Source organism: Apostichopus japonicus, chromosome 15, assembly GCF_037975245.1.
Source record: "Apostichopus japonicus isolate 1M-3 chromosome 15, ASM3797524v1, whole genome shotgun sequence".
Lineage (NCBI taxonomy): Eukaryota > Metazoa > Echinodermata > Holothuroidea > Aspidochirotida > Stichopodidae > Apostichopus > Apostichopus japonicus.
The window spans coordinates 315,274-330,712 of NC_092575.1; the positions used below are offsets into that span (position 1 = coordinate 315,274).

Here is a 15,439-nt window from a genome sequence, read left to right on the forward strand (position 1 = left end):
CGGATCTGTTTCAAAATCTGGCCTGAATTATTCCTTAAAAAGGTGTTGGTATTAACTCAAATCAATGTAAACTATTTCCAAAAATTAATAAAAACATTCAAAGTAAGGAAATATTAGGTTTAACATGTTTAATTTAATTTTCTCAATGGTCTGACCCACTGTTTCTAAAGATCAACCAAAATAATTCTCCTTGTTTGATACTTATTAATGATCTTCTTTTGTGTAATGAAAAAATCCGGTTCCGGCCGGATTTTATCCGGCCGGATTTCATGTACTATCCGGCAAAATCCGGTTCCGGCCGGATCCAAAAATTTGGATCCGGTGCATCCCTAGCCTAAATCAGGGTCGGCGATTTGTTTCAAATATTAGGGGGGGGGGGGGGAACGTTTGCGTGGGTGCAGGCGCTTAGCAACTTCCATCCCCAAAATTGTTCGCGCACTTCGTGATATTTTGTGTATATATATATATATATATTTATATATATATATATATATATATATATATATATATATGTAATAACTGTTAGGGAAAAAATAAAACAACTTGGACATTACATTACTACAATCAATAAGATTCCCATCAATATAGCCTGCAGAGGACCAACAACATCCTTAATTTTTGCTTGGATCTAATGTAAGAGTGAAACAACTTCATCTCAAAAGCATACTTAAAATTCGATCAGCTGCTTAGTTATTTTAAACCTTTATTTTAAATCAGAAGAGCAATTACTATTTTTAAAACAGCGCCAAAGTTTCTTTTTTCCCTAACAGCTTGCAAAACATCACTTGACGTCCATACCAGTCTATTTTGACAATGATCTTTTCTAGGTGGAACACATTTTTAATTACATGATTGACCTCATCTCGAAAGAAAGCCCATTCAAGTATAGTTCAAATATTTTTGCTAGTGTCAATTATCTTGGCAACCGTAAATATTCATTATTCTTTCTGTCAACGCATATCCCAGCTGCCAAAATAACCTTCCTATTGGTTGCCTAGATCTTTCAGATAATCGTTCAATTTATTTGAGTGAATGATAGAAAGAACCTTATCAATAAAATAAAGAGTAAAAGACATCGCAAAAAAAAAGCATTCAAAAACGCGTAAGCAATTTTATTTGTAACGTCGTCTCTAGGCTGCCGTATTATTTGTAACGCCTCTTCTGGGCCACTGTATGTTTTGGTTTTGAGCATTTGATTGCGTTAACTTTCATTGGTAGTGCTAGGTGATTACTTTTCTTCGTGTTTACATGTATCCCAGCTGTCTAGCGCGCAGGTAGCAGAAACAAGAAAATTATGGTGATTATTATACAACAAGGTCTGCCGTTTACCCATAATAGCTTGATGTAGCCGCCCTGCATTCTCGAGACCAGTACAGCGTCAACAGCTGATGTTGTGACGGTGAATGCAGAACAGCTCAGCACAGCAACTTTCAACAAATCAAAGGTTGAATTCAAGAAAATTCAGCATGCAGTCATCAAAAGGTACGTTGGTAAGAAATCGCACCAGTTGTCAGTCTCACGGTGCCAACATTTACAACAAGCGTAAACCCTCTTAAGTCTAAGTTAAGTCTACAGACTGGCTCTCATGGTTACATTGACTAGTCTAACTTACTGTTCAGTAAGCAATTCTAAGGAAATTAAAAGCTTGACTAGAGATATTTAGAATACCTGTAATAAAAGCCTAACTGTTTTTTTTTCTCAATTTTTTTTTGGGGTTGTGGCTATTTACCCGATTTGTCGCATGAACAGTGGCGTAGCCAAGGGGGGGGCGTGGGGGGACAGCCCCCCATGAAAGCTTGTCGCCCCCAGTCGCCCCCCACTGGGATTTTGGGTGTCGATAATAAAATGACATGTGCGAAAAATACATCATTGGTCTGAATGGTCTCGAATAGTGGCGTAGGAAGGTACTTTTGAGTGGGGGGCTGAAGACTGTTGGCCAGCCTGGGGGAGGGGTATAAGGGGAGGGGGTGTCCCCCTCCCTTTTGGAATTTTTTTGCATTTCCACGTGGCCTCAGATGCAATGTGGTGCAATATAGCACACTTCAACACCCACTCCATTTTTTAAATAATTTTGCATTTTCACCTGGCCTTAGATGCAATTTGGTGCTCCAAATGAGATTTTTTTCTTCCAAAATGTTTTCTGCTAAAATGACGAATGTTGTTATCATTTATTGAGAAATGAAAAAGGGGTTTCTGACTTGTGAAGCGGGGGGGCGGAATGATACTTCCGTCTCCCCATATTTTTCACTGAGGGGGCTGGCGCCCCCCAGCCCCCCTCGGTTCCTACGCCCTTGGTCTCGAATCTCCATGATGACCACTCACTGACCGGCAGTAGGCTATAGTTGCTGAAAAACTGGACGTGACATAGTGCATAGGCCGGTTTTCACTTCTGGGACGTACCCTGATGCTCTTAAAACCGCCAAATTTTCAAGAAAGGAGACAATACTATCGCTGAGAATCAGTCTATCACCCTACTAATGTGTCAGAGGGATTTTGAGGAAACTTTAGAGCAGCTTACAAGCATGGGCGTCAATCCAGGGGGGGGGGGGCGGGGGGACACATCTCCCACATTTCGATGGGTGGGGGACACACTATCAAATGTTCCCCCCCCCCACACACACACACATTTTAGTGTCGTGGCTCTATTTGGTTAGGGCTTACAAATCTCAGGCTTCATATCATCGAATATTAGAAGTTCAGTTCTATGAAAAGTGACCAAGAGTTTTCACATCGGTATGACCTGCAACTTTGTCTGTGTGTCGCGACGAGCGCAATTTGAGATTGAAACCACAAGCAGCTGTGTGCGGATAATGGTGCGGCCGGAGCCTACAACTAGTTCAAGAAGTCATGGCACTTCATAGCTAGAGCCAAAGCCTGTACATATTTGTTGTTTAGTTGTAGATGGTGTTTCAAAGACGATGCCCGTTCTCTAATATTGGGGAAATAGGGAGCATATTCCGTAAAAATTAAGGCCCCATGAACTTTATTGCAGATTTCCTGAGTGACGAATTTGTAATTTTCTCCCGAAATCATGCAACTAGATGGCTGCTATCCAGCCTGGCAAGTGCCATCTCCAGCAATCTGGCAGGTATTGAAATCTGAAATTTTCTTGCTACGCTGCGCGCCAACCGATGGTGGCGCTCCGTTTAGATAGTACTTGCAGCCAAAATACTTGAATCGATTACATCCCCTCAGGTTTCAAATCGGATTGTTGCCCTTGCTTACAAGGCCTGGGAAGTGTCATTTCCGACGAGCTAGGAGGCCATTTTAGCTAAAATTTTTGGGTACGCTGCGCCCCAACTCATGGTGGCGCTCCGCTTAGATAGTAACAAGACGCCCTCCCACGAAATGGTCAAGCCCCCCAGCGCCCCCCCACTGAAAAATTCCTGGCTACGCCACTGCGGATGAATATCAATTTGGCGCGCTTACTTATTCACCCGATCACAGCTAGTCCGTGGCTGAGAGACTCATGTAACCTTATCGGAAAGTATTTGTGTCTAGATGCATCCCATCTAAACAGTTAAATTATGCACCGTAAGTGTTCCGATGCATTAATGAATGCTACTATAGTGTTGTGTATTGTAAGAAATACCCACAAATTATTCTGATGTTTTCAGGTCTATTCTAAATACATGCGCGGTTGAGCTAATTAAGTAAGAGCACCATCCTTATTGAACCCTCAATCAGGTGAACAGCTCCCACTAATTTAACAAATCTAGATTTGCACTGCCAGTCAATTGCAATGTCATAAAACTGGTAATCATAGTTGGGGTACTTGGCATGCAAGTTATCAGAAGTCCTTTGACTACTGATTCATATTGCTCTGCGATACTGGACTCCATTATGATGTTATGTAGGGAATGATGGTTGTTAAGCAAAGACTCAAGATATCTGAGACACAAAGCTCAAGACATGTCAAGTCAATATTTGAGCAAGCTAGACATAATAGACACTTTACTAATTATGTCACTCATTATTCCAATTACCCTGATGCAGACATGACCTTTGTATATATTTGCTTTCAGACTCTAGAAAAATGACATATGATTGTATAGTCATAGGAGGTGGTATTGTTGGGACATCTTCAGTGTATCATCTCACCATGAGGGGCAAGAAGACACTGTTATTGGATCAGGTAAATATATATTGTAGAACATTTGCAAGAAATTAACATACTTTATACTGTACCATAATGTGGTTCAGGTTACATATAGACAGTATTTAAACTCTAGGACTTAGCTTATGTAAGTGCTTGTAGGAATACATTGAACTTCAGATAAATATTCAGGTTATTATCCAAGAGGACACCATATTTACTGCACATGTATATTTTGGTAAATCTTTAGCCGATGTCAGAACAAAGACCTGTACAAGCTTATCTCTTAAATGCATGTAAAGGGCTGATGAACAGTGCAGTGATCTAAACATCAAGCCAGCTATGTTCAGAGTAGTATGCCCTGCATGTATCAAACAAAAGGTTTAAGCATTACCACACAAACCTAAACATCAAAACCAGCAACAGAGTATGCCCTGCATGTATAAAACGAAAAGTTTAAGCATCACCACACAAACCTAAACATCAAAACCAGCAACAGAGTATGCCCTACATGTATAAAACGAAAAGTTTAAGCACCACCACACAAACTTAAACATCAAAGCGATGCACAAACAGACTATGCCCTGCATGTATAGAACAAAACATGTCGGTATATATATGCATAATAATGTAAACTAGTGACCTATTACTGTTTTGTTTTTCAGTTTCCACTTCCTCACACCAGAGGTAGCTCACATGGCGCTTCCAGAATACTGCGCTCCTCATATGATAAACCCTTGTATTCTCATATGACTGTGGAGGCCATGCTGCTCTGGAAGAAACTTGAGCAGGAAACCAAAACTAAACTTTTCAGGTACTGTAGCTATGTTGATCTCTTGCAGTAGACTGTGTGACTAATTGTTGCTTGTAGCGGACTCTTAGACTTAATTGTTGCTTGTTATGGACTCTCGAAGAATATGCTTCATTCAATGGACCCTGCAGTATTATTAAAGAAGATACATTAGTGGGAACAGTAGTGTCTGTTACTTCCAATGTATAATAAATATTTCTTTATGGTGTTAAGAGTCAAAAGCTGATTTTAAATGGCTGTCCAGTACAATTGTCTAAGGTAAGAGGTCTTGTTGGATAACCAACCAAAATATTTGTAGCACTTACTTGCACCAGCTGCCACTGTACATTTGCCTTATTAGACATCAAAGTTTGTCATCTTTTTATAAGAAAGTGCAGCTACTTAAAAGAAAGTCTCAAGTAAATAGATTAGATAGTTCCAATCGGGTTTTCTGTTTCATTCATTATCCTTTTAAAGAAAAACAGGTATTTTGGTAATTGACAAAGCGCCATATGAAGAGTTTGAGAAGAGTTGCAAGTCTGTTGTTGAGTGTGGAGGACAGTACCAGGAAATTAGCCCAGAGGAACTAGAACGAAGATATCCAGGTGTAATGAGTCTACCTGTTGGCCATAGAATTTACATGGAAAATGACGCAGGTACTCTGAAGGCAGATAAAGCACTAATATCACTTCGGGTAAGCTTAGAGTGAGCTCCGTAAAGTCTGTGTTCTGTATATGAACATGTTAGCTTTCTGATTATCATAAATGTTGTGCAGTAGAGTTGAAAAACAATTACTCGATAATACTTTGTAAAATTGTTATAGTTATGATCCAACTAAGCTGGATTAGATATATGTTAAAATGACCTTAGGTTTCATCTAGTGAGGGACCACTCATTATCATTTGTTAAAACATGACTTGACCATCCATTTAAGCCTCATACAATGTACTACCAAAGGTAAGTTTCCATACGTAATAAATGCCTGACTTTCCATATCACAGGAACAGATTAAATGCTTTGGTGGCCTGATTCAGGATGAAGAGAAAGTACAGCACATATTTCCAGGTGAAATTGTGACTGTCAGAACAAACAAAAGAACTTATAAGACCAAACATCTCATCGTTACTGCTGGTGCTTGGACGTCAGATCTCCTGAAACCACTGGGAATGAACCTACCCCTGAGTGTGAGTATCTTTCATGTTATAGTGATGTAGTACAGTGGATAATGTAGGGAGAGGTACCCCTCTTTGGTTCTACTACTTGAAGGGAGTAATTTGATAGAATCAAGACCATGTGTGGATTACCTTCAATGAGTCATTTCTATTTATCACCAAATAAAGTCAGTTATTCAAATCTTTAAGTTGATTTATAAATTGGCTGATTACAGTTTCAATTACTTTTCTATACTTTGAAATTTTTACTTGAATTTGCTCAGGTTGTTCTGTATTTAATCTTGCATTGTCTTTCTGCAATATGATTGTCTTTTTATCTCTCAAAGGTTGAACGTATCTCGGTATGCTACTGGAAAGAAAGGGTTCCAGGATCAAGCAAGAAGCTACCTGTGTTTATTGACTACTCTCAAGATATGTATGGTTTGCCCTGCAGTGAGTACAGCGGCCTAATGAAGGTTAGTCAACCTGTCCGGTAAATTAAAGAATGTTCTACGACGAAGGACATTTGTTTCTGAAATCCTTCTTAGATGAGGTTATAATATGACTTAATATCTGACTGCTGCATAACTAATCCCTCACTAGTTAGTATCATTGCCATTAAATAGGTCGAAAGAATTAACCTCTATTAAGAAAACCTTGACTCCATTTTTGTAAAATATCAGTGATTTATCTCAATTAATCACTGCCACAGTATGCTGGTAGTAGTATGCTCCCTGTGTGTTTCTATATGATGTACCTGCCAGTAGTAGTATGCTCCCTGTGTGTATCTATATGATGTACCTGCCAGTAGTAGTATGCTCCCTGTGTGTATCTATGATGTACCTGCCAGTAGTAGTATGCTCCCTGTGTGTATCTATATGATGTACCTGCCAGTAGTAGTATGCTCCCTGTGTGTATCTATATGATGTACCTGCCAGTAGTAGTATGCTCCCTGTGTGTATCTATGATGTACCTGCCAGTAGTAGTATGCTCCCTGTGTGTTTCTATATGATGTACCTGCTAGTAGTAGTATGCTCCCTGTGTGTATCTATGATGTACCTGCCAGTAGTAGTATGCTCCCTGTGTGTATCTATATCAACGAGGTAAATGAATCTGGAGAAACTATCACACAGTAAATACGCGCGTACGCGCGTACCATGTATGGAGGGTCATGTGATGTGTTCCAGGGTGGTACTAATATACTACTCTCCCTATTACGCATGATGATTTCACCCAACCAGTACCTAAATGTGTTTGCGTGCTTAGAGCAGCAGACGACACCCGTTACCTAGCAATAACCGTGCCTGTAGCCTAACGTGATAGCTATATTCCCGTCGAGCAGCATTAGGCTCTGTTCCATGGAGAATTCCGTAGTTGCACTGAACTAAACATTTCCCATTTCTACATTCACTTATAGCGTGTAGTAATAACGTTAGGCCATATGAGACAAAGCTTGCCCCTAGAGCTGTATTAATAAGTAAGATTATGTAGAAAGCCTGCCTTCATTCAAGAGAATAAGGTTGAACGTTAGCATATTAGCACTATTTCGTAGGCCTGAAGTACCAGTACATTCTTATGCCGTTAGTTCCCATGTCCGAACCGACCAATCTTTCACGAAGTCACTAACACTGTTCTCGAACTGCTACAGAGAAATATCAGTATAGTACCACCCTGGAACACATCACATGACCCTCCATACATGGTACGCGCGCACCCAATTGACATGAATCCTCCAGATTCATTTACCTCGTTGATCTATATGATGTACCTGCCAGTAGTAGTATGCTCCCTGTGTGTATCTATATGATGTACCTGCCAGTAGTAGTATGCTCCCTGTGTGTATCTATGATGTACCTGCCAGTAGTAGTATGCTCCCTGTGTGTATCTATATGATGTACCTGCCAGTAGTAGTATGCTCCCTGTGTGTTTCTATATGATGTACCTGCCAGTAGTAGTATGCTCCCTGTGTGTTTCTATATGATGTACCTGCCAGTAGTAGTATGCTCCCTGTGTGTATCTATATGATGTACCTGCCAGTAGTAGTATGCTCCCTGTGTGTTTCTATATGATGTACCTGCTCCCTGTGTGTATCTATATGATATACCTGCCAGTAGTAGTATGCTCCCTGTGTGTATCTATAATGTACCTGCCAGTAGTAGTATGCTCCCTGTGTGTATCTATAATGTACCTGCCAGTAGTAGTATGCTCCCTGTGTGTTTCTATGATGTACCTGCCAGTAGTAGTATGCTCCCTGTGTGTTTCTATGATGTATGCTGGTAGTTGTATGCTCCCTGTGTGTATCTATAATGTACCTGCCAGTAGTAGTATGCTCCCTGTTTGTTTCTATGATGTGTATCTATGATGTACCTGCCTGATAAAACACCCATAATGTATCTGTTACACGTAGCATATGTACCCAGCCTGTACACAACTAATATGTCCCTTGTATGTATAAGTACTGTGCAGTTATGGTCTCCCTATTAAAGGCAGGGAGGGCTAGTGATAACTGACTATAGAGTATTTTTAGCACTGTATGATTCCATACCCTTATAATTGCTTTAATGAAGTTGGTTAAAGCAAGGCGGTAAAAGCAATGATGAAACAAGATACATCTCTCACATAGTAATTAAGTGTTTGTTCTGCTTGTGAATGGTTGAAAACTAGCATACTGTAGTGTGTAAATGTCTCTCACATAGTAAGTGTTTGTTCTGCTTGCATGTGAATGGTTGTAAACTAGCATACTGTAGTGTGTAAATGTTTCTCACATAGTAAGTGTTTGTTCTGCTTGTGAATGGTTGTAAACTAGCATACTGTAGTGTGTAAATGTCTCTCACATAGTAAGTGTTTGTTCTGCTTGCATGTGAATGGTTGTAAACTAGCATACTGTAGTGTGTAAATGTTTCTCACATAGTAAGTGTTTGTTCTGCTTGTGAATGGTTGTAAACTAGCATACTGTAGTGTGTAAATGTATTTGTAAAATTCCAGTCTGCTGCTGGCCATTTTGTACCTTCCTTTTGTAGTTTTAATTCCTTTGTTTCTCTAAGACAATGTCATGTTTGATGTTAACTCTGATTAGTGGGACATTTGGTAATTGCTGATCTTACAGGTGTGTGAACACAGCGGTGTAAAGATCACTCACCCTGACAAAAGAGATGCCACCTTTAACCAGACCAAAGATTTGAACTTCATCTGTGATTATGTCAGAGAAAATTTACCAGGGCTTGAGTCCAAACCAGCTATTGTGGAGTCCTGCATGTACACAGTAAGATACTCAATAAGTTTTACGGCTACTAAAAGAGATGCATTGCATACATATAAAAACAATACATTGAGAATTAGCTAAATGATGCTTATAAGTGTAAAATAACTTCACAATCTAATCTTGCCAAAGATAAAAAATTGGACTTCAATGATATATGACAGTTTGCAGGATGCCAAACAAACTCTGTGTTATGCATAACAATGTGCTTAAATTTATGCTAATTTAGTCGACATGTATATTCATAAGTGTAGCTTACCACTTTCCTCTTTGTTTTCAATCAGTTAAATCAATTAACTACAACAACTGATAGAGGTACCTACTGGTCATTAGCCTAATTAAACATTTGAAATTGTCTTTTTGTTTACTTCCCTACAGCTTACCCCAGACTCTGACTTTGTTATTGATACATTGCCCAGATATCCCAATATTGCATTTGGTGCTGGCTTTTCAGGTAAGGATTCATATTAAATGACAGTTAAACAAGGTAACATGTGACTAATGAAGAGTCAATGTAGTCAAACAAGCCAGGATCATGTCAATGGGCAGGGGAGGGGAGGGGGATAAGGTGTGGATCATTCCTCTTCCCTCCTCTTACAATGACAATTCAGTCTTGTGCTCTGCAGTTCTCTTCATATGTGTTTGTATTCAGGTACACTGTGAACCATTTCTAGGATCAAACCACATAGTAGCTGGTATGTTTATGATACATTTAAAGCATCTTGTAATGTAATTTTCAGATGCTTTGGACACCATGTTGAGGGTGATCATGAAAGGGAAAAGTACATGCATCCAAAAACATGGAAAATTCAAGGATACTTTATATAAAGGAGTGACTTGTATTACGCGAAAATAAATGAAGCTAACTTCTTCCTGACTTCAAAAGAGTCCAACAAGAATGCATACTAGGCGTCCACCAAGAATGCAAAGCAAGGCGTCCACCAAGAATGCAAACTAGGCGTCCACCAAGAATGAAAAACTGGGCGTCCACCAAGAATGCAAAACAAGGCGTCCACCAAGAATGCAAAACCAGGTGTCCACCAAGAGTGCAAAACAAGGTGTCCACCAAGAATGCAAAACCAGGGGTCCACCAAGAATGCAAGACCAGGGGTCCACCAGAATGCAAAACAAGGCGTCCACCAAGAATGCAAAACAAAGCATCCACCAAGAATGCAAACTAGGCATCCACCAAAATCCAAATCCAGGGGAACAAAGCTTGAGAATCCTGTTTTGCACACAAGTGTATAGACTTCTGAATGGTAGATTCTGAACAAAGGCGGCAGCTAGAGACCTTAGAGAGGGTGATTGGGGAGGCAGCTAGAGACCTTAGAGAGGGTGATTGGGGATGCAGTGCAACAATGTTACCAGTTCTTAGGCTAGATCGGAGATATATAGGGATTGGGATGTGAGGTGTGATGTAAGTTTTCATCATTCACAACATAACATATTTTCATCCTTTCTTCAGGTCATGGATTTAAGATGGCTCCCGTGGTTGGACGGATATTAGGTGAACTTGTCTTTGGGGATAAATTGTCGTATGACATCACATCTCTGAGTGCCAAGAGGTTTGCCAAGTATTCTGATTCCTCCAAACTTTGAAATCCATCAGACAGATTGAAGACGGCCTGAAGCTCTGCATGATGGGTTGTGGCTGATCTTGTATATCTCCATGGTGATTAAATGAAATATTTAGTACTACAGCAGTACTACTCTATAAATGGTTGATTGCGTGATAAGCCTTAATAGGACACTGAAACGTAAAGTAAAGACGATTGTGAGAAACAGTTTACATATGAAAAGAAAAATTGGCTTGCATAGGATCAGAGGAGTCATGCGATGCACAAAGATAGAAACTAACAGATAGAAACAATGAAGGTTTACAATGTACTACAGTTTGGGCTGAGTAAATGTAGGGCAGCTTTCAGCAGTTGAAACTGTCTACAATTATCTGCTGTTTTTCAAATATCAAAACCTGCAGAAATACTGGCAAATGTAAACGACACAATCTATTAGTTAATCAATATTGTCCTACGGTTGGGTATTATCTATTAGTTATTCAACATTGTCCTACGGTTGGGTTTGTCTATTAGTTATTCAACATTGTCCTATGTGTGGGTTTGTCTATTAGTTATTCAACATTGTCCTACGGTTGGGTTTATCTATTAGTTATTCAACGTTGTACTACTGTATGTGTGGGTTTGTCTATTAGTTATTCAACATTGTCGTATGGTTGGGTATTATCTATTAGTTATTCAACATTGTACTACGGTTGGGTATTATCTATTAGTTATTCAACATTGTCCTATGTGTGGGTTTGTCTATTAGTTATTCAACATTGTCCTACGGTTGGGTTTATCTATTAGTTATTCAACGTTGTACTACTGTATGTGTGGGTTTGTCTATTAGTTATTCAACATTGTCGTATGGTTGGGTATTATCTATTAGTTATTCAACATTGTACTACGGTTGGGTATTATCTATTAGTTATTCAACGTTGTCCTACGGTTGGGTATCATCTATTAGTTATTCAACGTTGTACTACGGTTGGGTATTATCTATTAGTTATTCAACGTTGTCCTATGGTTGGGTATTATCTATTAGTTATTCAACGTTGTACTACGGTTGGGTATTATCTATTAGTTATTCAACGTTGTCCTACGGTTGGGTATTATCTATTAGTTATTCAATATTGTCCTATGGTTGGGTATTATCTATTAGTTATTCAACGTTGTCCTACGGTTGGGTATTATCTATTAGTTATTCAATATTGTCCTATGTTGGGTATTATCTATCAGTTATTCAACGTTGTCCTACGGTTGGGTATTATCTATAAGTTATTCAATATTGTCCTAGGTTGGGTATTATCTATTAGTTATTCAATATTGTCCTATGGTTGGGTATTATCTATCAGTTATTCAACGTTGTCCTACGGTTGGGTATTATCTATAAGTTATTCAATATTGTCCTACGGTTGGGTATTATCTATTAGTTATTCAACGTTGTACTACGGTTGGGTATTATCTATTAGTTATCCAACATTGTCCTACGGTTGGGTATTATCTATTAGTTATTCAACATTGTCCTACGGTTGGGTATTATCTATTAGTTATTCAATATTGTCCTATGGTTGGGTATTATCTATTAGTTATTCAACGTTGTCCTACGGTTGGGTATTATCTATTAGTTATTCAATATTGTCCTATGGTTGGGTATTATCTATTAGTTATTCAACGTTGTCCTACGGTTGGGTATTATCTATTAGATATTACTGGTATGCTGCATCTTCTCTGTATTACAATATACTACCAGCATCATCATAATAAAATGACATTAACATAAGAGCCAGCTCACTATACTAAAGAGTTGGATAATTTGTTAGAGACTATCTGCTATGATTTATTATAAATTACATTTCAATTTTTTCATACCTCGATCATTTTAAATGTCTACCAATCAGTATTGCTATTTGCCTTTTACATCTGTTTGTTTCAAATCATATTCTATTGTTACAATTGAAGCGATCATTATTCATTCAAAGTGCCTTTAACGAAGTTAGGAAATATTCTAAATACACTTATCATGTACTTTTTATAATCAATTAAATGTTAACATATTGCTTGCTATAATTATAATAAAATGAACTTTTATTGCAATGAATAAAAGGTATTTTCTTTATTTTATTAACCATTAAAATACTTGAAATAGGTTTATGAATAATGCAGAAAAGTGCAGTGTGTCATGAAAACTCAAACCATGGATATTACTTTCGTTAAAAGTCCTCTGAAGACCGAAGAAAGAGATCTCTATCCCTTATGAAAGGTAGAAGAAGGCTAAGAATTAGGGATTATCCAAAAAATAGGGACCCTAATATTAAGACCAAACATTAAAACAGTTAAAAAGTAATTAATTCTCTCGTCACTCATCAGAAAAATCTCAAACTTGAAAAGACCTGCAGAGAGAACACCAGTGAAATCAACCCAAAACACTTTTGGAAAATAGGTCAATAATTTTTTAAGCCAAAGATCTACCCAATTCTTGGCAATAAAACCAATTGTCTGCTTGATAAAACTGAGCGAAGTTCAGGGTCGGTCTGATCTATTGGTAAATACTTTACAAAATATATATTATTATTATTCTTATAATAATTTTGATGATGGCTTTAAAAGTAACTTATTGGTATATTCCAACCCTTAGCATCCACATTCAGATGTCCGATCCTTTCATAATCAGTGCTGGCACTACGCAAGGGTCTGCCTTAAGCCCTCTTTTGAATAGCCTGTACGTTCCTGACATTCCAAGTTACCTACAATACGCTTCAAAGATCAAAACACCCACCTTAGACACTTCCCTGACAATTTCGCTGTTTTGGCATTCTGGTAAGTTAATTAAAACCAGTTTTGACTACAAAGGTTTATAATTTTTTTGGAAGAATATTGCGATAAATGGGGAAATTAAAATGACCTCTCTTCAATCGAAACTGGTGAATTTTATCGTTTTACTGTTTTCCAGAATAAAGGAATACTGAGTACCAATTTGAAAATTTCGACTCTGAAGATCCTGCTAGGATCAAAAAGTCAGGCCCTCTAACTTTTACATCAGTATCAAATTAAACATCTTAAGGACATGTCCTTCCCTCATCTGAAGCTGCCTTCCTTGGATATACCAAGATAAAAGAAAATCACCTTCAACAACATTCCAAACTTATAGGCTAAACTCCTTAATAAACAAGAGTATACCATGTTAATATGTATAATACTTCGATGAAACATCCATATGTATGGTAACATTAGCTTATACTAAGCAATTAAACCAAAGTAAAATAAAACTAATATAATCCAGTCAACTAATCCTCACGCATCAAAGGGCAGGCATCAAAAAGGCACCAAAGGGCTCTCTAACAAAAATATTTCTATACCTACAACTCAGTGGCAGAGATTTCTTGTCAGAAGTGGGGGGGGGTTGCAGGCCATTGATGAAATAAAAAGTCATAACTGCTGGCTCACTATCAAGTGGAGCGCCACCATAAGTTGGCGCGAAGTGAACAAGAATTTTTTGGCAAATATTGCCTCCAGATTGCAGTAAATGGCACTGCCCAGGCCTTGAAAAGCTGCATTTAACCAGGGACGTATGCAGGATTTTCTAACCCGGGGGGTGCGTATTACTTTATAAGCGGAGCGCCACCATTGGTTGGCGCGCAGCGTACAAGCAAATTTCTGGTTTTGGTACCCCCAGATCACCGGAAATGGCACTTCTCGGGCTTGAAACTGACCAACCATATGTACACTTTTACCTGAGAACCAAGTTTTTTCCAAATACTTTTTTTCTCATCTATAACCTTTTTGAAGATTGTCACCAGTCACACATCATGTTCGACTTCATCACATATCCTGTGGATCATTGCTTTTGTAGGTGATTCTTCATCACGGCCCACAATATCCGTCAGCCCCACTGTTCAGAATTTGAAAATTCACAATTCTCGTGAATAAATTCACTTCAAAACATACCCATAATGTTGCACAAAATATCATCTATGGACAACCGATATAGAAAAACCTCCTTCAAACCCTAACAGACGGGTCAAAATTGCACGAGTATGATGAAGAATGTTGGTTAGGGAATTTTCGAAAATTCAGACGGCTACTAAAAAATTTCGTTGAAGGAAATAAAAATATACCAGATATTTCCGAAACCGAACACTACACACATCGACAGTTTTGAGCATGGGCGCAGATCAGTCTTGGATAATGGTGGGGACGCGTGTCTGTTTTATGACACTATCTAAGTGGAGCGCGACCATGGGTTCGCGCGTAGCGTACGATTTTTTTGGGCAAATATACCTCCCAGATCGCCGGAAATAACACTTCCCAGACCTAACGATGCTCCTAAACCTCCTTAAGTTTTAGATCTCATGGCTTAGAAATTTAGTTTGGAGAAATACATGGGCGTCTGCAGAAAGAAAATCAGGGGACAAATAATCCAAGTAGACTTTTGTATATACGATGGGTCTGGGGTCCTCTCCCAGAAAACAAATATAGACTGCCGCAAATGCGATTTCCGTCCTATATTTAACAACTGTGGAAAAAATACAATAAAATGAGAACTGCTGCATGTCATTTGCACAATGCTGGATCAAACTGCGCCAA

At 38.6% G+C, this 15,439-nt stretch overlaps 1 protein-coding gene across 4 annotated transcripts; it reads left to right on the plus strand.

The window, feature by feature from the left end:
* The first annotated feature begins 1,216 nt into the window (after window positions 1–1,216).
* On the plus strand, window positions 1,217–12,958 carry LOC139980939 (peroxisomal sarcosine oxidase-like). 4 transcript variants are annotated; one of them, XR_011797744.1, is made up of 10 exons: window positions 1,217–1,482; window positions 4,026–4,135; window positions 4,762–4,910; window positions 5,364–5,580; window positions 5,888–6,070; window positions 6,385–6,513; window positions 9,144–9,299; window positions 9,675–9,750; window positions 10,762–12,111; window positions 12,150–12,958. XR_011797744.1 is itself a non-coding variant. In XM_071992996.1 (9 exons), exons 1-9 carry the CDS (start codon window positions 1,404–1,406, stop codon window positions 10,893–10,895), a joined length of 1,233 nt encoding a protein of 410 aa, XP_071849097.1. In that variant the 5' UTR covers window positions 1,217–1,403; the 3' UTR covers window positions 10,896–12,121. The 4 variants fall into 4 exon arrangements, 2 of the variants coding, with proteins under 2 accessions (XP_071849097.1, XP_071849098.1); XR_011797745.1 differs by having other exon boundaries at window positions 10,762–11,329; XM_071992996.1 differs by lacking the exon at window positions 12,150–12,958 and having other exon boundaries at window positions 10,762–12,121.
* Window positions 12,959–15,439: the final 2,481 nt, after the last annotated feature.